Below are 26,323 nucleotides of genomic sequence, written 5' to 3'. Positions count from 1 at the left end.
TAGGTTATCACAAGTACATGTGTCATAATACGACTATTGTGCGCACACTAGAACCAGTGCAGGTAATCACCAGTAGGTAAGTCATAACATAACTAGTGTGCACACACTAGCGCCAGTGCAGGTAATCACTAGCACTTGTGTCATAATACAACTAGTGTGCACACACTAACGCTAGTGTAGGTGATCACCAGTACAAAAGTCATAACACCACTAGTGTGCGAACACTAATGCCAGTGCAGGTAATCACCAGTATGTGTGTCTTAATACCACTAGTGTGCACACACTAACGCCAGTGCAGGTAATCACCAGTACGTGTGTTATAATACCACTAGTGTGCGCACACTAGTGCCAGTGTAGGTAATCACCAGTATGTGTGTCATAATACCACTAGTGTGCGCACACTAGCACCAGTGCAGGTAATCACCAGTTCCTAAGTCATAACACCACTAGTGTGCACTCACTAGCACCAGTGCAGGTAATCACCAGTACGTGTGTGATAACACCACTAGTGTGCTCACACTAGTGCCAGTGCAGGTAATCACCAGTACATAAGTCATAACACCACTAGTGTGTGCTGACTAGCACCAGTGTAGGTAATCACAAGTACGTATGTCATAATAACACTAGTGTGTGCACACTAGCACCAGTGCAGTTTATCACCAGTACATGTGTCATAATACCACTAGTGTGTGCACACTATCGCCAGTGCAAGTAATTACCAGTACGTACCACTAGTGTACGCACACTAGCACCAGTGCAGGTAATCACAAGTACCTACGTCATAACACCACTAGTGTGCGCACACTAGTACCAGTGTAGGTAATCACCATTACGTGTGTCATAATACCACTAATGTGCGCACACAAGCGCCAGTGCAGGTAATCACCAGTATGTGTGTCATAACACCACTGGTGTGCGCACACTAGCACCAGTGCAGGTAATCACCAGTATGTGTGTCATAACACCACTAGTGTGTGCACACATTACCTGCACTGGCGCTAGTGTGTGCACACTAGTGGTATTATAACTTACATACTGGTGATTACATGCACTGGCACTAGTGTGCGCACACTAGTGGTATTATGACACACGTACTGGTGATTACCTGCACTGGTGCTAGTTTGTGCACAAACTAGTGGTGTTATGACATAAGTACTTGTGATTACCTGCACTGGTGCTAGTGTGCTCATACTAGTGGTACGTACTGCTAATTACCTGCACTGGCGATAGTGTGTGCACACTAATGGTATTATGACACACGTACTTGTGATAAACTGCAATGGCGCTAGTGTATATATATATTAAAATACATCATACAACTTGACCTACTTTGTGTACCATATAAAATACAACTTGACCTACTTTATGTACCATATAAACGCATACAACTTGTCCTACTTCGTGTCATACAAACACATACAACATGACCTACTTCATGTACCATATAAACACATACAACTTGACCTACTTTGTGTACCATATAAATACATCATACAACTTGACCTACTTTGTGTACCATACAAACACATACAACTTGACCTGCTTTGTGTACCATATAAACACATACAACTTGACCTACTTTGTGTACCATATAAATACATCATACAACTTGTCCTACTTTGTGTACTATATAAACACATACAACTTGACCTACTTTGTGTACCATACAAACACATACAACTTGACCTACTGTGTGTACCATATAAACACATACAACTTGACCTACTTTGTGTACCATATAAACACATACAACTTGACCTACTTTGTGTACCATATAAACACATACAACTTGACCTACTTTGTGTACCATATAAACACATACAACTTGACCTACTTTGTGTACCATATAAATACATCATACAACTTGTCCTACTTTGTGTCATACAAACACATACAACTTGACCTACTTTGTGTACCATATAAACACAAAACTTGACCTACTTTGTGTAACATATAAACACATACAACTTGACCTACTTTGTGTACCATATAAACACATACAACTTGACCTACTTTGTGTACCATATAAACACATACAACTTGACCTACTTTAATTTGTGTACCATATAAACACATACAACTTGACCTACTTTGTGTACCATATAAACACATACAACTTGACCTACTTTTTGTACCATATAAACACATACAACTTGACCTACTTTGTGTACCATATAAATACATCATACAACTTCACCTATTTTGATTGTGTACCACACAAGCACATTATAAAAACTTGACTTGCTTTAATTGTGTGTGTGTGTGTGTGTGTGTGTGTGTGTGTGTGTGTGTGTGTGTGTGTGTGCCATATAAACACATCATAAAACTTGCGAAGTTAGCTATGACTATGTATTCAAGTATGTCTGGAAAAAATTGTTGAGTGAAGCAAAGAAAGTGATCATAGTATGATAAAACATTCATTTTTTAGCATTTGCTAGCAATACAAAAATGTATTGAGTCTGGAGAGAAACAGTTTTGTTAGGGAGAAAACTTTATTGTCATCTGTCCTGTAGCCTATGTCATGCAAATAGCTATGACAAAATAATGGTTCAGTGGTTAGTAAGTCAATACATTGAAAACAAGTTTAATCAACAATAAGTTTGAGACATACCAATAGCTTATAATGACATCCAGCCAAACAAATTAGTTACACAATTTGAAGACGTAAGAATTACATCTGAGCTGTTTTCCAAGCAATATTTCCTTTCATAAACAAATTCTCAAAGAAGCATCTCACAGTCAAAATATAATAAATAAGATGCTTATGTAGTATACATAAATTGACAAACTAAAAATTGTGCCAATAGCATTGCAGCACAACTATACAGTTTTATAGCACAGCTATAGGCATGGTGCGGTGTCTGTTTGTCCCTCTGTGTGTGTGTGTGTGTGTGTGTGTGTGATTTGTGCGTATGAGTGTATGTATGTGTGTGCATGTCTGTGCGTGTGTGTGTGCATATGTGTATGTGTGTATGCATATGTGTATGTGTGTATGCATATATGTGTGTGTGTGTGTGTGTGTGTGTGTGTGTGTGGACATCTTAAACCACCAGACTAATTGCTGTGCCATTTGGTGGGGACATTACTTGTGGTTTCTAGTTGGGAAATTGTTCAAAGGAAAATGATTGCATCACAGGTCTGCATTTTGGATCAAAAAATGAGAGATTTTGGAAAAACTATTGGGCAGATTCGCCCAATCTTATTCTATAATTCTACCTGAATTTGTATTATTTATGAACTTAAACTCATAGTTTCTACAAATATTTAAAAGAAAAATGTCCCTTGCCCCTTGCCAAAAATATAATACACATGCATTTACAAATATTTCAAAATAATATATTCTCATAAAAAAATGATGAACCATAACATTAATTACTCATAAAAAATATACCTCATATTTACATGCAGAAGCAACAATTATTTGACACTTGCAAACCATCTGTTAACACTGGATGCTGATTGGCAAACACCTTAATATGCACCAAACTTTGTGATACAATAAAATGAAATAAAAGTAAAAGTAAATAAGTTAGCATAAGGGAATTTCATGAGTAGAGAATGACTCGAGTATCTCATAGTGTATTTTAAATAATTCAAATTAAGATCTATGTAGCTGTCTAGATGATTCATTCTAGGCTTTCATGATGGTCAACATCTACTGGGAGTAGGGTTCTTGACCCCATTGGCCCCTGGCCTGTTACCCATGGTCATTTTGACCCCCCCCCCCCCCCCCCCCCCCGTCATCATTCCTCATTCGCAATAATTCCCGACATTTGAATCTTGCGATAATTATTGTCATTTATTGTTGTCATGTCAACATGATAAGTCACTGTAGCAATAAAGAGCCTCAGTGAATTATCATTTACATAGTATCATTGATGTTGAATAAAAGCATTTTGTCATTTGTTATTCAGCTTCATGACTTATTATTTATGTAAGATTCACAAGAATGAACAGAGATAATTGAGAAATAATATTGAGGCAAACTAAACATAAGTTTCTAACAGTACATTCATTTCAGCTCAGGGGGAAACAGGCCGAGGGGAAAAATCACCAGGGCACAAAAGGACAGGGGCAATGAGCTGCGGGCAAAAGGACGAGGGCAATGGGCTGCGGGCAAAAGGACGGGGGCAACGGAGCTGTTTCCGGGAGTAGACAGTAATTGGATAACATCGGTATTATCACAGTTTATGGGGTAGTGTTAACATGCAAATGTTAAGCATACTTATTAAGGTTTTGGTTTTTAATTAAAGTATACATTATTTTATTAATCTTTGAAACTCATTTTTTTCCAGGTTAAAAATTTAAACTAAGTGAGCTCATTTTGTTGGAAAATGTTTAATGAATCCTACAATACCGATACGTACAGTGTACATGATTTAAATTTCAATAGTATAAAAACTGTACAATATTCCTGTGTAAGTCTTCAATTACCACTTAGAGGAAGACACTCTTTGTTCAGAGTACTGATTGGCTTAAACAGGCAGAGACACATCAGAGTAGCCAATCATGATAAAGTATACAATATTCAAGGTGATCACTATCTTTCAATACATTCTATTATCTAATCACTAAAACTCGACCTCTTGTTACCTGCCATATATGGTTATTTGCATACTATACATGGAACTGAACTTAAGTTTACTACCATATATGGTTATCTGCATACTATACATGGAACTGAACTTTAGTTTACTACCATATATGGTTATTTGCATACTATTCATGGAACTGAACTTTAGTTAACTACCATATATGGTTCTTTGCATACTATACATGGAACTGAACTTTAGTTTACTACCATATATGGTTATTTGCATACTATACATGGAATTGAACTTTAGTTTATTACCATATATGGTTATTTGCATACTATCTATACATGGAACTGAACTTTAGTTAAGTACCATATCTGGCAAGATCTTCTTGCATATCATATATTTATGGAGTCATGATGAGCTAATGGTTAAAGTGGACACTTTGGAATCTGCAGGTTGGAGGTTTGAGCCTCATCACTGCCGTTTGTTTCTGAATGGCTAAAGTCCTTAGGCAAAATTTGAACCATGATTGTGCCTCAGTCCACCCAGCTGTATAATTGGGGACCTGGTAGGATAGAGGTTGCATTGTGAATGCTTTAATCATATGTGCTTATAGAGGCTGCAATGGATCGTATGCTCCCCAGGGAGTTGAGGAAGTAAAGGGCCTTCTTCTTTTGTATTTTTGTGACCATAAATTGTGACTTTTTAAACTGCACGTGTTCTAGGTGAGTTTCTTCTACATGTCTGATCCGATATATCTAACAAAGTTGACACTGACTAACAAACTCCCTCTCATTAGTGACAACATTTGTACCAGGTTATGTGGCATGAAGATGGTGAGTTGTTGCTGTTACAAAGAAGGACTTGTACCAGGTTATGTGGCATGAAGATGGTGAGTTGTTGATGTTTACAAAGAAGGACATCACTAAATAGACCAATGTGAAGCCCTTGAAAGGTCAACCTGATTGGATAGCATATATATTTACATACATGTAACTACACTTTCTTAAATATAATCATTATCAACAATGCAGGCAACAGGAATAATTTTTTTCAATTCTTATCTAACCAACAATTGTGATGAACCTTGCAAAGGCTTCATATTGTACCCAGTGCACACAATTTCATACACAAGTTTTCTCAATCCAGTACACTGCACGTAATAAAGACCCTGGCATTATATTTGACAACAAAATTTTGACTTTTACATCCATACTGTTCTTTTCATTACTGATACTATCAAATGCAAAGTGATGGCTTTCTTAAAATCTTCCAAGATTCAAAGAACGTTATTTTGGTGGAAACACATTGAACTGTCTTGTAGGAAAATATCTTTGATGGAAATATTTTGTACCGAAGCATATTATGATCACAGTTTCATTTACATTTTTTCAAAGAGATACTGCCTTTATTTGTCACCAATTCTTATACTCATGAATATCTGATTGCACATATTACAAATTTTAAATTAAAAATAACATAATCTGTAAGTGGGTGGTGAGTGTTTTTAAGTATCCAGTGCATCTAAGACTTTCATAATTTGTATTTTGATGGCTTTGGTAGCATCTCCAGCCTTGGCAATGATAAACCTATCTACAGAGTCTATTTTGATTCCCTCATCATTGGTGGAACCATATTTAAAAGTGATGAATTCTGGGTGGCGTTTCTTTGAGGTAATTTTGACAATCGTATTCAGCGGCCGTCGTCCTTGGATTAAGGCAAACCCTGGCTTGTTAGCAATTTCTCTGAGTATATACAGATGACTGGTGGTGACGAGTAAGTAGCTGAAATAAAAGTTAAAGGAAAGGTCCAATCAAGCACATTTGCACTTTTAGATAGCTAGCTTTTCTTTGTTTAATTGATATCTGTGTGAATTATAGAAATAAAATGAAACACATTAAAGTATGTGACTTTGAAATGTCAAAAATTCTGCCATGTTGAGCCTCGCTGTGTGCAGCCATTTCGGAATTTTTGCCGCAAAGGATGCTGGGAAAACTCCCTGCTTGTGACGTCACATCATCCTAAACATCCACTGGCATCTAGATGTAGGTGTGTGTACCAACTGTTCATCATTTGCAAACATACCAAAGTGCAAATATAACGGATATAATAATAAGTTTTAGCACAATGGTAATTTAAATCATTTTCACCGTATCTGATCCAGTGAGACATCCAGTATTGTGTAAATTTTGACTGCAAAAACATCGGGACTGATTTATCTAAAGAAAAAGTGGTTCATGAGTTTAACCCTTCCCACATGTAAATGTACAGCTAAGTGGCTGGACCCTCCCACATATACAACTGACTGGGTTTAACCCTTCCCACATGTAAATGTACAGCTAAGTGGCGGGACCTTCCCACATGAACAACTGACTGGGTTTAACCCTTCCCACATGTACATGTACAACTAAGTGGCGGGACCTTCCCACATATACAACTGACTGGGTTTAACCCTTCCCACATGTAAATGTACAACTAAGTGGCGGGACCTTCCCACATATACAACTGACTGGGTTTAACCCTTCCCACATGTAAATGTACAACTAAGTGGCGGGACCTTCCCACATATACAACTGACTGGGTTTAACCCTTCCCACATGTAAATGTACAACTAAGTGTCTTGACCCTCCCACATATACAACTGACTGGGTTTAACCCTTCCCACATGTAAATGTACAACTAAGTGGCGGGACCCTCCCACATATACAACTGACTGGGTTTAACCCTTCCCACATGTAAATGTACAACTAAGTGGCGGGACCTTCCCACATGAACAGTTGACTGGGTTTGACTATTATCACATGTACCGGTACAGTTGACTGGGTTTAACCCCTTATCACATGTACAGTTGACTGGTTTGATCCTTATCACATGTACAGCTGACTGGGTTTGACCCTTATCACATGTAGAGTTGACTGGGTTTGACCCTTATCACATGTACAGCTGACTGGTTTGACCCCTTATCACATGTACAGCTGACTGGGTTTGACCCTTATCACATGTACAGCTGACTGGTTTGACCCCTTATCACATGTACAGTTGACTGGGTTTGACCCCTTCCCACATGTACAGCTGACTGGTTTGATCCTTATCACATTTACATTTGACTGGGTTTGACCCTTATCACATGTACAGCTGACTGGGTTTGACCCTTATCACATGTACAGCTGACAGCGTTTGACCCTTATCACATATACAGTTGACTGGGTTTTACCCCTTCCCACATGTACAGCTGACTGGTTTGACCCTTATCACATGTACAGCTGACTGGGTTTGACCCCCTTCCCACAAGAACAGTTGACTGAGTTTAACCCTTCCCACATGAACAGTTGACTGAGTTTAACCCTTCCCACATGAACAGTTGACAGGGTTTAACCCTTATCACATGTACAGCTGACAGCGTTTCACCCTTATCACATATACAGTTGACTGGGTTTTACCCCTTCCCACATGAACAGTTGACTGGGTTTAACCCTTATCACATGTACAGCTGACAGCGTTTCACCCTTATCACATGTACAGCTGACTGGGTTTTACCCCTTCCCACATGTACAGCTGACAGCGTTTGACCCTTATCACATGTACAGTTGACTGGGTTTGACCCCCTTCCCACATGAACAGTTGACTGGGTTTAACCCTTCCCACACGAACAGTTGACTGAGTTTAACCCTTCCCACATGAACAGTTGACTGGGTTTAACCCTTATCACATGTACAGCTGACAGCGTTTCACCCTTATCACATGTACAGCTGACTGGGTTTTACCCTTATCACATGTACAGCTGACTGGGTTTAACCCTTCCCACATGTACAGCTGACAGCGTTTGACCCTTATCACATGTACAGTTGACTGGGTTTGACCCCCTTCCCACATGAACAGTTGACTGGGTTTAACCCTTCCCACACGAACAGTTGACTGAGTTTAACCCTTCCCACATGAACAGTTGACTGGGTTTAACCCTTCCCAAATGTACAGCTGAATTGCTGGACTCTCCAACATGTATAGCTGACTGGGTTTTAATCCTTCCCACATGAACAGTTGAATGGCTGGACCCTCCTACATGTATAGCTGACTGGGTTTTAATCCTTCCCACATGAACAGTTGACTGGGTTTAACCCTTCCCACACGAACAGTTGACTGAGTTTAACCCTTCCCACATGAACAGTTGACTGGGTTTAACCCTTCCCAAATGTACAGCTGAATTGCTGGACTCTCCAACATGTATAGCTGACTGGGTTTTAATCCTTCCCACATGAACAGTTGAATGGCTGGACCCTCCTACATGTATAGCTGACTGGGTTTTAATCCTTCCCACATGAACAGTTGACTGGGTTTAATCCTTCCCACATGAACAGTTGAATGGCTGGACCCTCCTACATGTATAGGTGACTGGGTTTTAATCCTTCCCACATGAACAGTTGAATGGCTGGACCCTCCTACATGTATAGGTGACTGGGTTTTAATCCTTCCCACATGAACAGTTGAATGGCTGGACCCTCCTACATGTATAGGTGACTGGGTTCGAATTTGCCACAAGTGGTTGATATAGCAAGAGATTGCAATATTTTTGTTCACAGGATTGTTAATGGTTTACAGTCTCTGGATCAATAACCCTTACCCCTTAATTTTGAACAACGAGAGTATTAGCTATTACAAATATCAATACCTTGCTGTCATATATCCTGTTTCTTTGACATGCTGGCACTGAAATGTGTGTCTCACATCAGGTTTCTTCAGCCATGTATCTATGTGTACAACCTCTCGCCTTTCATCATCTGATGAACCAAAACTTCCAAACTCCTCTGAATGGTAAAACCAGTAAGAAAAGATGTAATTCTATGACAAACAGTAGTTTAATTTAGTAAAGAACCCCTGAACTTTGAATTTGTCCTCTCATATCAAGAATGACTAATTCCATGAGTACTTGCTATGTACATTATTAGCATCATTACAAGATCAACATACAGCCACTGCTAATTTCAATATGTCTATCACAAATATGTAGTGGGGTTGTTCAATCACTGTGATACTGTATATACTAGCGTGACATTCTTAAGGATAGAGTGTTCTTACTCCAAATATCAACCGTTGTATTACAATAATGATATTTACAGGAGATTTCATCTTAGCTTGCAAATGTTATAAATGATGTATCAAGATTGAGACTGATCACAAGGTTTTATGTTGAGATAGACAAAACAAAGTTAAGATAAGATAACACACATATATCCTTTATACAGTGTCTGCTCTGTATTTTGTTAATGATAACAAATATATAAGTATAACAAAATACAGAGCAGAGACTGTAAGGAATGTTTGTGTTATCTTTATTGTGTCTATCTCAACATGAAACCTTGTTATCAGTCTCACTGATCTTGATACAGTGTTTAATAACATTGTAATTTTGCAAGCTAAGAAATCTCCTGCAAGTAATATTTTTCTTAAACAATGGGCTTTGTATACCTGCATCATCTTCATCATCATTGATACTAAATACTGGTTTGACACCACGGTATGGTTTACCAGTGTCATGACTGCTTACATGTCTACAAAACAAAATTAAATAATATATCAGTTCACAAATTTCAAGGTATCATCTCTAAAATCCATAGTTCAGATGGTGAGATGTAATACTGAAAATATTATTGTATACCTCCATGCAAAGGAATCAGATGGTGAGATGTAATACTGAAAATAATATCATAACTAGGCAAAGCCCATAAGCTCGCGCAGGGTATATTCATTTGTGACCGGCTGCCTGGGTCAGGGTTGATACACTTGATTTGGGTCATTTTCCTGGGGTATTGACCATCAAAATTTATTTTATTGAATGACATTTAATTCTCTGACATGGACGAGAAGTAAAGAAAGCCAGCACTCTATGCAGTTGTTGGTTTCAAAAACCATCATAGCCATTAGATTAATATTGTTAATTTTCAATCAGCCAACTTATCATAGCCCCTCCACCAACGTATGTTGGTCTTTGGACAAATGTTTTGTTGACATGTTGCCGTACATCCCGATTTCTCAATTCAACTCGATGATTTAGGAATGTTACTGTACCAACAAACATAGGAAAGTAGTTATTCTTTTTAGAACATGTAAAAAAATCAACTATCGACAATATAAATGTCAAAACCACACTTCCACAACCCGGAAATTAAACTGCGCTATGTCATCAGTGGTCTGTATCACGTACCGGCTGTGCATCAAATTTCCAAATAGTGTAACAATTTCTCCTTGAGGTAAAGTGATGCCTCGATACTCGTTACAATGTTATGATAATCGTGCCAACAGGCCTACTGTTACAATATTGCAATTTATATTATAGCATTACCAATTCCAGTGAATTTTGTGACGTCATCGCTGTACATTATTACTGATAATGTACTCCATTATTGGGCATCGCGGCCCCGGAACGAGCATAACAATACAAGCTTATTGTTTTGTTTCTTCATACGACTAGGTATTTTTTCGAAATGTATGTTGTTACTTATGATTGTCATTTCCACTGTTTAAAAATACAACGCATTCATGAAACAAATTTGTGTTCACAGCAGTTCATTGAAGTGTATATGTGTGTGTACGTGTACGTACGTATGTCGCTGTGATTAGTATTCAGCTTCCGGGCCAAACATGGCAGACGATATTCAGCGCTGTGTATATTATACGTTGTTTTGCATTTCTTGGTCTACAAATTCACTGGAATTGGCAAAACTATAAAAAAATAACAATAATGTACGCCCTCCCAGTCCATAATGGACTCAAGCAAACTTTGCACTCCATAATGGGCGAGGCGATGTCGTTCAAAGTTTGCTTTCATCCATTATGGGCTGGGAGGGCATACATTATTGTTTAAGCATTGATGTTATGTCGCCTAGGCCTACATATACGATGATACGGTGGCGCGTGGAGAATGCACGTAGTGTATGGAAGGCGCATGCGTAGTCACTGCGCGCCACAATGCATCCCTGGGAGAACCACCAATTTTTTTGCATAGTATATACGACGCGCATGCGTACTAGTCATTGAGCCGCTAAATATTATTGTATGCCTCCATGCAAATGTACAAGGAATCAGATGGTAAGATGTAATACTGAAAATATTATTGTATGCCTCCATGCAAAGGAATCAGATAGTGTGATGTAATACTAAAAATATTATTGTATGCCTCCATGCAAAGGTATCAGATAGTGTGATGTAATACTGAAAATATTATTGTATGCAAATGTACAAGGAATTACATGAACACATATAATGTACAAATACAAAATATACTGTTTTGAATAAAAACATGTAATAATAAAAGAACCCAATAAAGCAAGAGTGCCAGTATGGGTACTTGGATTATTTCCAGTTCTTGGTGTTTACAACAACAATGGCCTCTGAGAACACCACAATGACTCATTGAAATACCCATAAATACACACACTGGAACATTATGGCATTGCCATATCATCACACACGTAAACATTGATTACACAATCACAGATATTTAATTAATCAGTCAGACATATATATAATTAGTAAGAGAATGATTTACACAGACACACACAGACAGACAGACAGACAGACAGACAGAGACAGACAGACAGACAGAGACAGACAGACAGACACACAGACAGACAGAGACAGACATACATACATACATACATACATACATACATACATACATACAGACAGACAGACAGACAGACTGCTTTACAATAGTATCTCTTATTTGACTTACAGTAATGAGGAAGCATAGAATGTTGCATGACTGGCTGATGTTCCAGATCTAAAGGAAAATATGCACACACACAGAGACATACATACATACATACATACATTCATACACACACACACACACACACACACACACACACACACACACACACACACACACACACACACACACACACACACACACACACACACACACACACACACACACACACACACACACACACACACACACACACACACACACACACACATATATATATATAACCAAGAAAGAGTTCCAGTACTACCAAAACTATATATATATATAACTCGGCGAGTATCAATCTGCTAAGACAGTGCTCTATACCACAGTGGCAGAGCCATATATATATATACATACATACAGACAGACAGACATACATACATACATACATACATACATACATGTACATTAGTGATATACCTTTCAACTGCTGGTTGTTCATTTTTGATAAAATCAATCACTTTTCCTTTCACTGTAGCAGACTTTGTTTTGAAAGTAGATGTTAATTTATTCATAAACGATGCTCCCCTGTCATCATGATTGGTCAAATCTTCACTCTGAAAGAGGTCAAAGGTTAGAAGCAAAACCTGAAGTATCATAAAGTTATAGGGCCAGGCTTGATACTGAACTCTGTACTTGCATGAGTACCATTATGGAATAATAGTCAACACTGGTAATGATTCACATGATTTGAAGACAGAGAAATAAAGAATGATGTCATTGATCAGAAACAGAGAAAAAGTCATCCCATCAAAGACTGCAAAATATTGAATTGTGGACAATTTAGACAGTTAGCTGGTCATCAGGGTTATACTGATTATACCAAGCCATATTGTAATGACACAAATATATACAGTGTAATGGGTTGCTAGAAAGATATGCTTGATCTAAGGAGCATTATGCAAATTTCTGTACATTACTGTTTTATAAATGCATCATAATTCAAACTCAAGGCCAAGTGATAAAGAATGGTCACAGTGTTCAATGGTGTATATCAGTTGTTGTTAGTATTCTTGAAACCAATTATCATCTTAGATGTCACATATTCCAAGATGTCACATGGTTACTGATAGAAAGAATTTGACTCCCTAGTATAAACCTGATTTTATAGAACAGTGGGACTGACTGTACAATGGAATAGGGTAAGGCTCCACAGCATAACTGTGATTTGTATACAGGGGACTATCTAACTGTACAGTAAAAGTGGTTAAACATTTATACCCATATTAGGGAGTCAGGGTTTCAGTTATGTTTGGGCTATGAATATGATTGGACTCCCTAGCATAACTGTGATTTGTATACAGGGGACTACCTAACTGTACATTTACAATGGCTAACAGTTATATTCAAGCTAGGGTTATGAATATAGTTAACCTCCCTAGTTAAGTTTGATTTTATTATTTGCAATGGATGGACACTGTTCTGCAACTGTCCAAATAAGAGTGAAGATATAGACAAGTGAATGATTCTACATATTCTAATGTTATCAAGTCTGTATTTTTACTTACAATGTCTTCTTCAGTCTGTGCAGCTTCTGGTGTACAAACTATACACTGTTTACTATTATGGCCTGTTAAACCTGTCTCTAAAACTTCAGCTAGTAACCTATGAAGTGCTGAAAATTAAATATTAAGAGTTCAGAATCATACTTAGTAAAGTTGACCTACAATATCAGTAAAATATTTGAATTTTATAGTACATCAAAACAATATGGAGTGTTGCTAATTGATAACATTAAAAATTATTGATGGTACAAATGAAGATTATTGATGGGAGTACATACAGGCACAATTAATTTACCATAGCAGGGGCTTCATTTCAAAATGAAGGAGAAATATGTAAGAAACTACACAAGCTGTCTAAAAATACCAAAATATCACTAGCAAAAACATGACTGGAGTAAATATTCTTTTTTGTTTGATACTGGTATATTGAAAACATCTAAACAAAGGCTTAGTCTCTTTAAATCTATTATTACTAGTAGTCAGTGATAGATATAAGGCAATTTGACTATTAGATGAACATAATTCACAAAATGAAACATAGGCAATGAAATGTGATAGCTGAGATGGGGTCTTACCACTAAAGCCTCCAGCTGCCATACTTATATACTGACTCTTTCTCTGGAAACAAAAAGAAGTAAGCAAATTTATTATTTAATTTCAACATGGATGCAAAGTCTTGAAGATTTGTTTAGATTCACAGCTGCAGAGATTCAGAGATTATCAAGGTCAATTTGAGTTGATGTGATTACGTGTGACAAATTTTCATGAGGGAGAGAGAGAGGAAATAATTCAGAATAAACAGAATGAGATAGAAGGCTAAATTAGGTACATTATTCATAGTGGTACTATAAAATTCAAGTAATTTATTTTTCTCAAATGGATGGAGCCATACAAATATTATTAGTGTTGACTATAAGAGTAGCACCAGTCTTTCAATTCAATAGGATCTAAAATAACAAAATAGTTAAAACCTACTTGTAAGAAATGAGCTACAACCATGTGTACATATTGGTCCTCCTCTTCACGTCCACTACCCATAAAACACAGGTGTTCACCTCCTGCCATCGATCCTGCCTTTATAGCTTGTTGCTGAGCTGCAAATAATGCCTTCACTGCTTGAGCAAATTCTGTTGGCTGTTCCAGCAACTAAGAATACAGAAGGTCATGATTACGCTTGGTTTCATGACTTACACAATTCTGTCTCTCAGAACATTTACTATAGAGAAAGTCATGATTACGCTAGGTTGTATGACTTACAGAATTCTGTCTCAAAGAACATTTGTTATTATCCCACCTGGGGCATTCTACGTGAAATATATATTCTACATTATACATTGCCTGTGTTAAAATCACACATTTGGTCTAAGAAAGGCATACAAAAACAGTGATAAAACTTTAAATTCTGATATGAATACACTTTTGACATGACATGTCAATTATGAACTGTTTTTGTTACAATCGTATGGTGAGAAGATAGCTATTAATGTTCAATTGCATAAATACAAGGATATTCTTTACAGAACAGAGGCAGATCATTAGCAGATGACAAATTACTCCTAGATTACCAAATAAGGAGTTACAAGTAGATTATTACCAAATAAGGAATCATTCCTAGATTATCAAATATGGCCTTGTTACATAGTCAATGCCTTATATGGTAAAGAACCAGATTACGACGTACCAAGTTTGCATCTAAATGAAATGCTATTGGTAAATGTCCACTGTTGTATTGTTCAGCTGGACGACAATCCACAACAAAGAACCGCACACCATCTCCCTGTGAAGAAAGAAGCGTTTTTTTTAATGTTTTAGACCAAAACATATTTGGTGACCAACAAGATTTTGTAGTGGATGTATCAGAAACTGTATGAAATTTCAAACAGACAATGTCTAGAAGTATTTTTAGCCAGGCATTTGTAGCAATGCAAATACCATATTTATCTTGAAAAGTAATAGTTGAACTTGTTGAAAAAATTACACATACAAATAGGACTCCTAGCCTCCACATTTTCAGAGAATGCTTTCAAATAAAATAAAAAACAGTCAAATTGCAGGCAATATTAAACATCAGATATATCTTAGGAGGTCTAACACTATTTCTTAATGTAATTTACCCTTACTCTAGCACACTATTTCTTAATCTACTTTACCCTTACTCTAGCACACTATTTCTTAATCTAATTTACCCTTACTCTAGCACACTATTTCTTAATCTACTTTACCCTTACTCTAACACACTATTTCTTAATCTACTTTACCCTTACTCTAGCACACTATTTCTTAATCTAATTTACCCTTACTCTAGCACACTATTTCTTAATCTACTTTACCCTTACTTTAGCACACTATTTCTTAATCTACTTTACCCTTACTCTAACACACTATTTCTTAATCTACTTTACCCTTACTTTAGCACACTATTTCTTAATCTACTTTACCCTTACTTTAGCACACTATTTCTTAATCTACTTTACCCTTACTTTAGCACACTATTTCTTAATCTACTTTACCCTTACTTTAGCACACTATTTCTTAATCTACTTTACCCTTACTCTAACACACTATTTCTTAATCTACTTTACCCTTACTCTAGCACACTATTTCTTAATGTAATTTACCCTTACTCTAACACACTATTTCTTAATCTAATTTACCCTTACTCTAACACACTATTTCTTAATCTACTTTACCCTTACTCTAGCACACTATTTCTTAATCTAATTCACCCTTACTCTAGCACATTATTTCTTAATCTACTTTACCCTTACTCTAGCACACTATTTCTTAATGTAATTTACCCTTACTCTAACACACTATTTCTTAATCTACTTTACCCTTACTCTAACACACTATTTCTTAATCTACTTTACCCTTACTTTAGCACACTATTTCTTAATCTACTTTACCCTTACTCTAGCACACTATTTCTTAATCTACTTTACCCTTACTCTAACACACTATTTCTTAATCTACTTTACCCTTACTCTAACACACTATTTCTTAATCTACTTTACCCTTACTCTAGCACACTATTTCTTAATCTACTTTACCCTTACTCTAGCACACTATTTCTTAATCTACTTTACCCTTACTCTAGCACATTATTTCTTAATCTACTTTACCCTTACTCTAGCACACTATTTCTTAATGTAATTTACCCTTACTCTAACACACTATTTCTTAATCTACTTTACCCTTACTCTAACACACTATTTCTTAATCTACTTTACCCTTACTCTAACACACTATTCCTTAATCTACTTTACCCTTACTCTAGCACACTATTTCTTAATCTACTTTACCCTTACTCTAACACACTATTTCTTAATGTAATTTACCCTTACTCTAACACACTATTTCTTAATCTACTTTACCCTTACTCTAACACACTATTTCTTAATCTACTTTACCCTTACTCTAACACACTATTTCTTAATCTACTTTACCCTTACTCTAACACACTATTTCTTAATGTAATTTACCCTTACTCTAGCACACTATTTCTTAATCTACTTTACCCTTACTCTAACACACTATTTCTTAATCTACTTTACCCTTACTTTAGCACACTATTTCTTAATCTAATTTACCCTTACTCTAGCACATTATTTCTTAATCTACTTTACCCTTACTCTAACACACTATTTCTTAATGTAATTTACCCTTACTCTAACACACTATTTCTTAATCTACTTTACCCTTACTCTAACACACTATTTCTTAATCTACTTTACCCTTACTCTAGCACACTATTTCTTAATGTAATTTACCCTTACTCTAACACACTATTCCTTAATCTACTTTACCCTTACTTTAGCACACTATTTCTTAATCTACTTTACCCTTACTCTAACACACTATTTCTTAATCTACTTTACCCTTACTCTAACACACTATTTCTTAATCTACTTTACCCTTACTCTAACACACTATTTCTTAATCTACTTTACCCTTACTCTAACACACTATTTCTTAATCTACTTTACCCTTACTCTAGCACACTATTTCTTAATCTACTTTACCCTTACTCTAACACACTATTCCTTAATCTACTTTACCCTTACTCTAACACACTATTTCTTAATCTACTTTACCCTTACTCTAACACACTATTTCTTAATCTACTTTACCCTTACTCTAGCACACTATTTCTTAATCTACTTTACCCTTACTCTAGCACACTATTTCTTAATCTACTTTACCCTTACTCTAGCACACTATTTCTTAATGTAATTTACCCTTACTCTAACACACTATTCCTTAATCTACTTTACCCTTACTCTAACACACTATTTCTTAATCTACTTTACCCTTACTCTAACACACTATTTCTTAATCTACTTTACCCTTACTCTAGCACACTATTTCTTAATGTAATTTACCCTTACTCTAACACACTATTCCTTAATCTACTTTACCCTTACTCTAGCACACTATTTCTTAATCTACTTTACCCTTACTCTAACACACTATTTCTTAATCTACTTTACCCTTACTCTAGCACACTATTTCTTAATGTAATTTACCCTTACTCTAGCACACTATTTCTTAATCTACTTTACCCTTACTCTAGCACACTATTTCTTAATCTACTTTACCCTTACTCTAACACACTATTCCTTAATCTACTTTACCCTTACTCTAGCACACTATTTCTTAATCTACTTTACCCTTACTCTAGCACACTATTTCTTAATGTAATTTACCCTTACTCTAGCACACTATTTCTTAATCTACTTTACCCTTACTTTAGCACACTATTTCTTAATCTACTTTACCCTTACTCTAGCACACTATTTCTTAATCTACTTTACCCTTACTCTAGCACACTATTTCTTAATGTAATTTACCCTTACTCTAGCACACTATTTCTTAATCTACTTTACCCTTACTCTAGCACACTATTTCTTAATCTACTTTACCCTTACTCTAACACACTATTTCTTAATGTAATTTACCCTTACTCTAGCACACTATTTCTTAATCTACTTTACCTTTACTCTAGCTTCTTATCTTGATTATAATATGTATCTACTGCACTGTCAATCAACTGTTCTTTTATTCCAAATGAGTATCAATTTGTAGGTTTTAGCAATACTTACAGCAGATTGTTGATTATTTTGTAAGAGTTCTGACATGGACACTGGTAGACACAATGCATGTAATAATGTTGATGTGTCATCAATGCGTAGATTAGCTAACGATGTACCAAAGATAGATTGATAATCCTGTCAAAACAAAGAAAACATCATTAATTAATATTTCTATGCAATGAAAGAAAGGTTTGAGTTTTTGAGTTAACTCTATAAATTACAATAAACTTTAGAGGAAAGTGTATGAGGAAAGTGTTAGTTATGTGACAATAATGTGCCTAGAACATAGTAAGATTGCAATACATGGTAAAAGGAAAGTCATGTGACGAGGGCAATAAGTGGATTGCAATAACATTGAGATACAGAGAAAATGTAAACTTGAAGTCATGTGACAATCATGTGACATGAGACGGAGCAATAGGTGGATTGCAATAACATTGAGATACAGAGTAAATGTAAAGGTGTAGTCATGTGACAATCATGTGACATGAGACTGAGCAATAAGTGGATTGCAATAACATTGAAATACAGAAGAGGAAAGTGACAATCATGTGATAAGTGACTAGGGGCACTAGGCTACCTCAAGGCAAACAGATGCTGTTGTCATTGCATCCTTTGTAGATGGACATTCAGTTTCCATGGCAATTAATGAGTCAGTCTGTGTGGTACTTGGCGTACATATACTATAATATAATATCAAGTGATTTATGAAGTATGTATGGTATAGATGATACCAGCTGTGTACCCTTCTAAATGACTGTGGTGTTTTTGTTATATAATACTGGGCTAAAGAACAGAAATCTTACCCTTCTAAATGACTGTGGTGTTTTTGTTATATAATACTGGGCTAAAGAACAGAAATCTTACCCTTCTAAATGACTGTGGTGTTTTTGATCCATAATACTGGGCTAAAGAACAGAAATCATACCCTTCTAAATGACTGTGGTGTTTTTGATCCATAATACTGGGCTAAAGAACAGAAATCATACCCTTCTAAATGACTGTGGTGTTTTTGTTATATAATACTGGGCTAAAGAACAGAAATCTTACCCTTCTAAATGACTGTGGTGTTTTTGATGCATAATACTGGGCTAAAGAACAGAAATCTTACCCTTCTAAATGACTGTGGTGTTTTTGATGCATAATACTGGGCTAAAGAACAGAAATCTTACCCTTCTAAATGACTGTGGTGTTTTTGTTACATAATACTGGGCTAAAGAACAGAAATCTTACCCTTCTAAATGACTGTGGTGTTTTTGTTACATAATACTGGGCTAAAGAACAGAAATCTTACCCTTCTAAATGACTGTGGTGTTTTTGATGCATAATACTGGGCTAAAGAACAGAAATCTTACCCTTCTAAATGACTGTGGTGTTTTTGTTACATAATACTGGGCTAAAGAACAGAAATCTTACCCTTCTAAATGACTGTGGTGTTTTTGTTACATAATACTGGGCTAAAGAACAGAAATCTTACCGTTCTAAATGACTGGTGTTTTTGTTACATAATACTGGGCTAAAGAACAGAAATCTTACCATTCTAAATGACTGTGGTGTTTTTGTTATATAATACTGGGCTAAAGAACAGAAATCTTACCGTTCTAAATGACTGTGGTGTTTTTGATCCATAATACTGGGCTAAAGAACAGAAATCTTACCCTTCTAAATGACTGTGGTGTTTTTGTTACATAATACTGGGCTAAAGAACAGAAATCTTACCCTTCTAAATGACTGTGGTGTTTTTGTTACATAATACTGGGCTAAAGAACAGAAATCTTACCCTTCTAAATGACTGTGGTGTTTTTGTTACATAATACTGGGCTAAAGAACAGAAATCTTACCCTTCTAAATGACTGTGGTGTTTTTGATGCATAATACTGGGCTAAAGAACAGAAATCTTCAACATCCTCTGCTTCTAGTTGACATGGAAATTCTGCAATACTTGTAACAATTGTCTGCTTACTTTCGCCTGTTAGAGTTAAAATATGTTCTCTGCAAAACAAAAAGACAACAAATCTTGTTACCCAAAATACAATTTTATTGCCTGGAAACATCACAAACAATGGTTTGATATCTTCTTAGAGTTAAAATTTGTTCTCTGCAAGACAAATGGACAACAATTCATGTTTCATAGACTCACTACCACCACAACAGTAAGTTGTTCAATTTTCTTAATGGACACCATGACTTCTCCACCACATGCAGCACATAAAAATAATCTTTATTTATACTGGACAGTTCTTTATGTAAATAAACACTTATCTCCCAAGAAGGTCAGTGAGGGTCATCCCTCATGGGTTCACTGTTAACGCAGGAGGAAACCGGAGTATCCGGGGAAAATGTGTGTTGGTCGGTAGAGTCAAACAGAATGACCCTCTTCTTACTTACAGCATGGTGAATTTAATCAAACTCTGAATGGGTTCAAACCCTGGCCTCAATGGTTAGAGGCAAGTGGTTTAACCACTTGGCCACCAACTACCCTATTTTTACTATTGGCATGCATGTTCTATTTTGACCTTCTAGCCACATCAGCTACATGTAATTATTCTTTTGTTCTGGACCAACTATTTCTACCTCTCTGTCATTTCGAAGATTCAGCTCGCTAGCTGGACATGGATGCACATACACATGTATGCATGCACGTATGAATGGACCACAATGTAGTATTCAACCTCGAGCTTTGCCTGTTGCGAACTAAAAATTGACAACAGTACTTACTTTGCATTGACAAGAATTACTAATGCAAGGAAGAAGATGAGAAATGTGTCAGCTGTTTGTAAATAAACATCCCAGATGATCTGAAGTACAGGTATTGTACAATTACTGGCAAATAAACTACCAAGCTGAAACAGAATACAATAAATTAACATAATAAATATCTTAACCAGGTGTATATGTTTGATCTGAAGTACATGTATTGTAAATAAACTACCAATCTGAAACAAAATACAGTAAATTTACATAATAAATATCTTAATCAGGTGTACATGTTTGATCTGAAGTACAGGCATTGTGCAATCGCTACAAGTAAACATTTTCTTCAACATTCCATTTTGGGACAATGCATTGTCCATCACTCAAAATATTGTATAATTTAAAGCATTATAAATTCTTTTCATTCAAATAAATTCACCTGTAATTTTGTATAGTGACTAATGTGTGTATATGCCATATATACTTAACAACATTTATACTTGCAACAACTCCATATATGGTAAATATTTTAATTTTCTGTTTGCATGTATTGTAGAGAAATCCTCCAGTTTTGCATATATTCCATATATGGCATACAAGTCTTTCAATGTTTTGCATATACTCCATATATGGTACCATTTTATATTCCATTCCATGTAACTTTGGATACAAGTTCTGTTCTATTTTGCATATATTCCATATAAGGTAAATCACTTACCCACTGCTTTGCATACATATCTGGAGTTATTTTCTTTGTATCTAAGAAATTACACAACTCAGGTTCATGATACAATAACAGCAACCGAAATAAATTGAAGGATTTGCTCTCCTTTTTAATATCTCTGAAAGATAGAGATAAAAGTTGGAGGTTTCAATTAGCATAATATTTTTTCTATAAGAAAATTACATATCATTTTTAACAGAAATGAAATTACTTCAATTCAGATCAATGATGAATTTATCATATAATTCTTTGTCATAATTTCTTTACAAAAATGTTGAAGATAACTATTAAACACCTTTTACTTCTGATTACAGCTAATACATGCCAGATGTCACAGAATTACAACATGGAGATATTTGAGACATGTCTGTTTTATGTACTTAAACTTTGCATGATAGTATATTTTCTTGATTTTTAAAGACTGGTTCAAAAATATTTCATGCAATAAACGAGTAATTTTCAATTTTCAATATTTAATTGTCACAAATACATATCGCATTGCAGGACAGGAAACATAATGATACTTTTGAATGTTTTCATTTATTATTTTGAGCACTGCAGAACCAAATACATGAACGTGCACTGTCGTGATGGAGAGCGACTAGGCCATATTTTTTTGCTCAAACTTGGCTTTGTGTAAGTTATAAGTGTTATTAAAAAGAAATACTCTACTATCAAAGTCTCATGTTATGACGACAAGACTTACCGTGGGATGAACTTTGACATGAGAGCATAGAAACAGTTATACAGATCAGATCTTTCCAGATTCAATGTAATAAAAGCACCTACTATCTCCAACCAACCATTACCATGGCAATATGTGACATCCCGACATTTACAGTAATAAGTTATCACTGATTCTAAATCACTGGCAAGTGACAATTTCTCCTCTTCTGAATTGTTAAATTTATCTGAAATAAAAAAAAAAAGAATCAGAAAGATGTTAAATGTAGAACCAAAAGAATACACTGAAAATATTAGTTTTTCTGGATTTTTCATTAACTTTGACAATTTTCAAATTATTATAATTCTTTATGATTTTCAACTCTGAAAGTATTCGCAATTTTTGTTTTGCTCCTTTCTTTTTAAGTAAATTATATTTCTGATGACGTCTTTTGATCTTATTTGACATTTGATATAAGTTTTACTCTGGAATCAGTGGGAAAGGTCGATGTCTCAAGTAAATTATATTTCTGATGACGTTTTTTGACCTTATTTGATATTTGATATGTTTTATTCTGGAATCAGTGGGAAAGGTCGATGTCTCATCATATCTTTCAGTACTATAACTTGAAAATACATACATGTATATATACACACACACATACACACATATATATACACTAACCTACAAAATCCCGGCAATCATGTCTTAGTGTGTCTTGTTCCAACATATCAAAGATTCCATCAAAAGATGCAAGACTGTCTCCTTTGCCAGCTACATTCAAACAAATCTACAGAAGAGAACATAAAGAAATGTACTGATTAAAATTTAATATCCCAGTTTAATAGTACAGATGAATTACATGTAATGTGGCATTCTGTCTACTTTGCCAGCCTGATTCAGAGAAATCTAGAGGAAAAAAATAGAAATGTACTTAAAATACAATGCCCCAGTTAAGCAGATGTTTTTAGAGTGGTTAAGCACAGTTCAGGAATACTATTTCATGTACCACCAATATACCTGTTTCTATGTTAAACTAATTAAGCTTTTTAGTTGCTATGAAACGGATAATTTTTTGTTAGGCACTGACATTTAAAACAACATATGATACTCCACATCTCAACATTCACATACACACATTATACTCACAAAATACTCAAGTGCATGCTTTGAGTGTTAAATCAATCTTGCCTTTTTTTTCAATTTACATTTTTCGAATATTCAGAAAATGTTCCAATTCATTACAAAAGTGTTTTTTGTTCAACATTAGTAAGTAAGGTCTACCAAAGTTCTCCAGTCATTTACCAGGGTTTCCAAACAAATCACATAACTTAATTGGATACTATTCCATTTTTATCCCTTTCCCCCTTTCTGTTACCAAGGTTTCCTTACCTTAGCAAAAACATTTATTATACCACAAACAATTTTAATTTTTTAATATTTCTAAATGAAAACATATAGAATTTTCCTCTTTCTACCAGGGTAGGTATTTGTTTGTACACAAAAAACTACAAGTTGGGGAAAAATAGGAATATTTCACAGCAGACAACATAATACTTGTTGTGTAAAAGACACATATATATACATATATACAATTCGCATGATATTCCTAAAGAGACGTTGCCAATTCATTATCCAGATACAAATAACATAATACTTGTTGTTGTAAAAACACACACACACACATATATATACATATATACAATTGGTATGATGTTCCTAAAGAGACGTTGCCAATTCATTATCCAGATCCAGATACAAATAACATAATACTTGTTGTGTAAAAGACATATATATACATATATATACATATATGCAATTGGCATGATATTCCTAAAGAGACGTTGCCAATTCATTATCCAGATACAAATAACATAATACTTATTGTGTAAAACACACACATATCCAACATATATACAATTGGTATGATATTCCTAAAGAGACGTTGCCAATTCATTATCCAGATACAAATAACATAATACTTGTTGTGTAAAACATATATATATACATATATATATAAATATATACAATTGGTATGATATTCCTAAAGAGACGTTGCCAATTCATTATCCAGATACAAATAACATAATACTTGTTGTGTAAAACACACACACACACATATATATACATATATATATATATAATACATAGTAGGATTTACTGAGTAACCTGACCAGCTGTGACATCCACAACTAATATTTGGACTGAAAAATTTACAACAGATTAATAAAATTCAACAGTCTGAGTGTGCATATTTATAACATTTTTCATCCTAGATTTTACCTATATCAATTCATAGAACATGATACAAGATGATTTAGGATTCCTGCCTTGTTTCAGTTTTGTTTTGTTTTGTTTTGTTTTGTTTTGTTTTGTTTTGTTTTGTTTTGTTTTGTTAACTTCAAATAAATCAATAAATCTACAAAATGCACTTTTATGTGAAGGGTGGCACATATACGTACAGTCAAATAGGGGAAGTAGTCCCCTTGGATTTGAGATTAATGATTTGGAATACAAATCATGTCTGTGTGGAACAAAACTTAAAACCTCCACTGTTCTAGGTATAAAACTTGCATCCATACATGTGAAATTACAAACATCTATATATGCTGAGTATCAAGATCACTGACTGTATTTCCTGAGAACATGTGATATGAGTCATAACATTTCAAAACAAAGTGAAACAGAAAGTACAAGTTTGTATAGTACATGTATAATTATTGACTGCACTGTGTAATATTTGTACCGTATTTCTATTCTTCATCAAAACAGTTCTTTGGGATGTTGACAGACATAAAGAGGAAACTTGTTACGAGATTCCAAATGTATTTTGAGTCATAATGTCTTAGTACTTTCACACACAGACCATACATCTATATTTATAGGTTACACTTCTAGGAATAGATTTAATTTCAACTCATGTCATACCATACCATACCATACCATACCATACTATACCAACTGGTTCAATGTTAGAAACATACACAGGCTACAGTACTAAACATTGTATTGTATCTAGACTACCAAATTTATAGTATGGTAGTCTGTTAGACAAATGGAAATCAATAGAAAATTGTAGCTGAAACAGTTCACTTTAATAGCTATTAAATATGACTACCAAGCTTGAAGTGAAAATGAAGAAGTGACATACCTTCCATACTTGGGATCTAAACTGATTTGGTATTCCTCTTCCTTTACATATATTTCTTAATGCACCAAAATCACAGCCTTCATCTAATGCCTCTTGAAGTTCACGGTGCCTAAATTTACAAAAGAGAAAAGATTTAATAAATTAAAGCTTTTGGATATAAATAAAATTCAATTTAGGAAACATTTAAAATGATTTCTTTTAGATGTT

The 26,323-nt window shown here is 35.1% G+C and overlaps 1 protein-coding gene across 1 annotated transcript in view; it reads right to left on the bottom strand.

Moving 5' to 3' along the window:
• Nucleotides 1-3,753: 3,753 nt before the first annotated feature.
• LOC144439717 (TBC1 domain family member 23-like) overlaps nucleotides 3,754-26,323 on the bottom strand; it is a 29,253-nt gene continuing 6,683 nt past the window's right edge. Inside the window, exons 2-16 of the mRNA XM_078128950.1 lie at nucleotides 26,117-26,225; nucleotides 23,650-23,755; nucleotides 23,008-23,212; nucleotides 22,296-22,419; nucleotides 21,602-21,726; nucleotides 20,725-20,875; nucleotides 18,893-19,018; nucleotides 15,472-15,567; nucleotides 14,766-14,936; nucleotides 14,366-14,408; nucleotides 13,794-13,900; nucleotides 12,706-12,842; nucleotides 10,002-10,084; nucleotides 9,205-9,340; nucleotides 3,754-6,322 (exon numbers count right to left, since the gene is read on the bottom strand). Coding sequence (XP_077985076.1) covers nucleotides 6,046-6,322; nucleotides 9,205-9,340; nucleotides 10,002-10,084; nucleotides 12,706-12,842; nucleotides 13,794-13,900; nucleotides 14,366-14,408; nucleotides 14,766-14,936; nucleotides 15,472-15,567; nucleotides 18,893-19,018; nucleotides 20,725-20,875; nucleotides 21,602-21,726; nucleotides 22,296-22,419; nucleotides 23,008-23,212; nucleotides 23,650-23,755; nucleotides 26,117-26,225 — 1,996 coding nt within the window. The 3' untranslated portion in view covers nucleotides 3,754-6,045. The remainder of the gene's footprint in view (nucleotides 6,323-9,204; nucleotides 9,341-10,001; nucleotides 10,085-12,705; nucleotides 12,843-13,793; nucleotides 13,901-14,365; nucleotides 14,409-14,765; nucleotides 14,937-15,471; nucleotides 15,568-18,892; nucleotides 19,019-20,724; nucleotides 20,876-21,601; nucleotides 21,727-22,295; nucleotides 22,420-23,007; nucleotides 23,213-23,649; nucleotides 23,756-26,116; nucleotides 26,226-26,323) is intronic.

Source organism: Glandiceps talaboti, chromosome 9 (genome assembly GCF_964340395.1).
Source record: "Glandiceps talaboti chromosome 9, keGlaTala1.1, whole genome shotgun sequence".
NCBI lineage: Eukaryota > Metazoa > Hemichordata > Enteropneusta > Spengelidae > Glandiceps > Glandiceps talaboti.
Note: the sequence above shows the minus strand (reverse complement) of the source record. Positions and strands in the feature narration are given on the sequence as shown.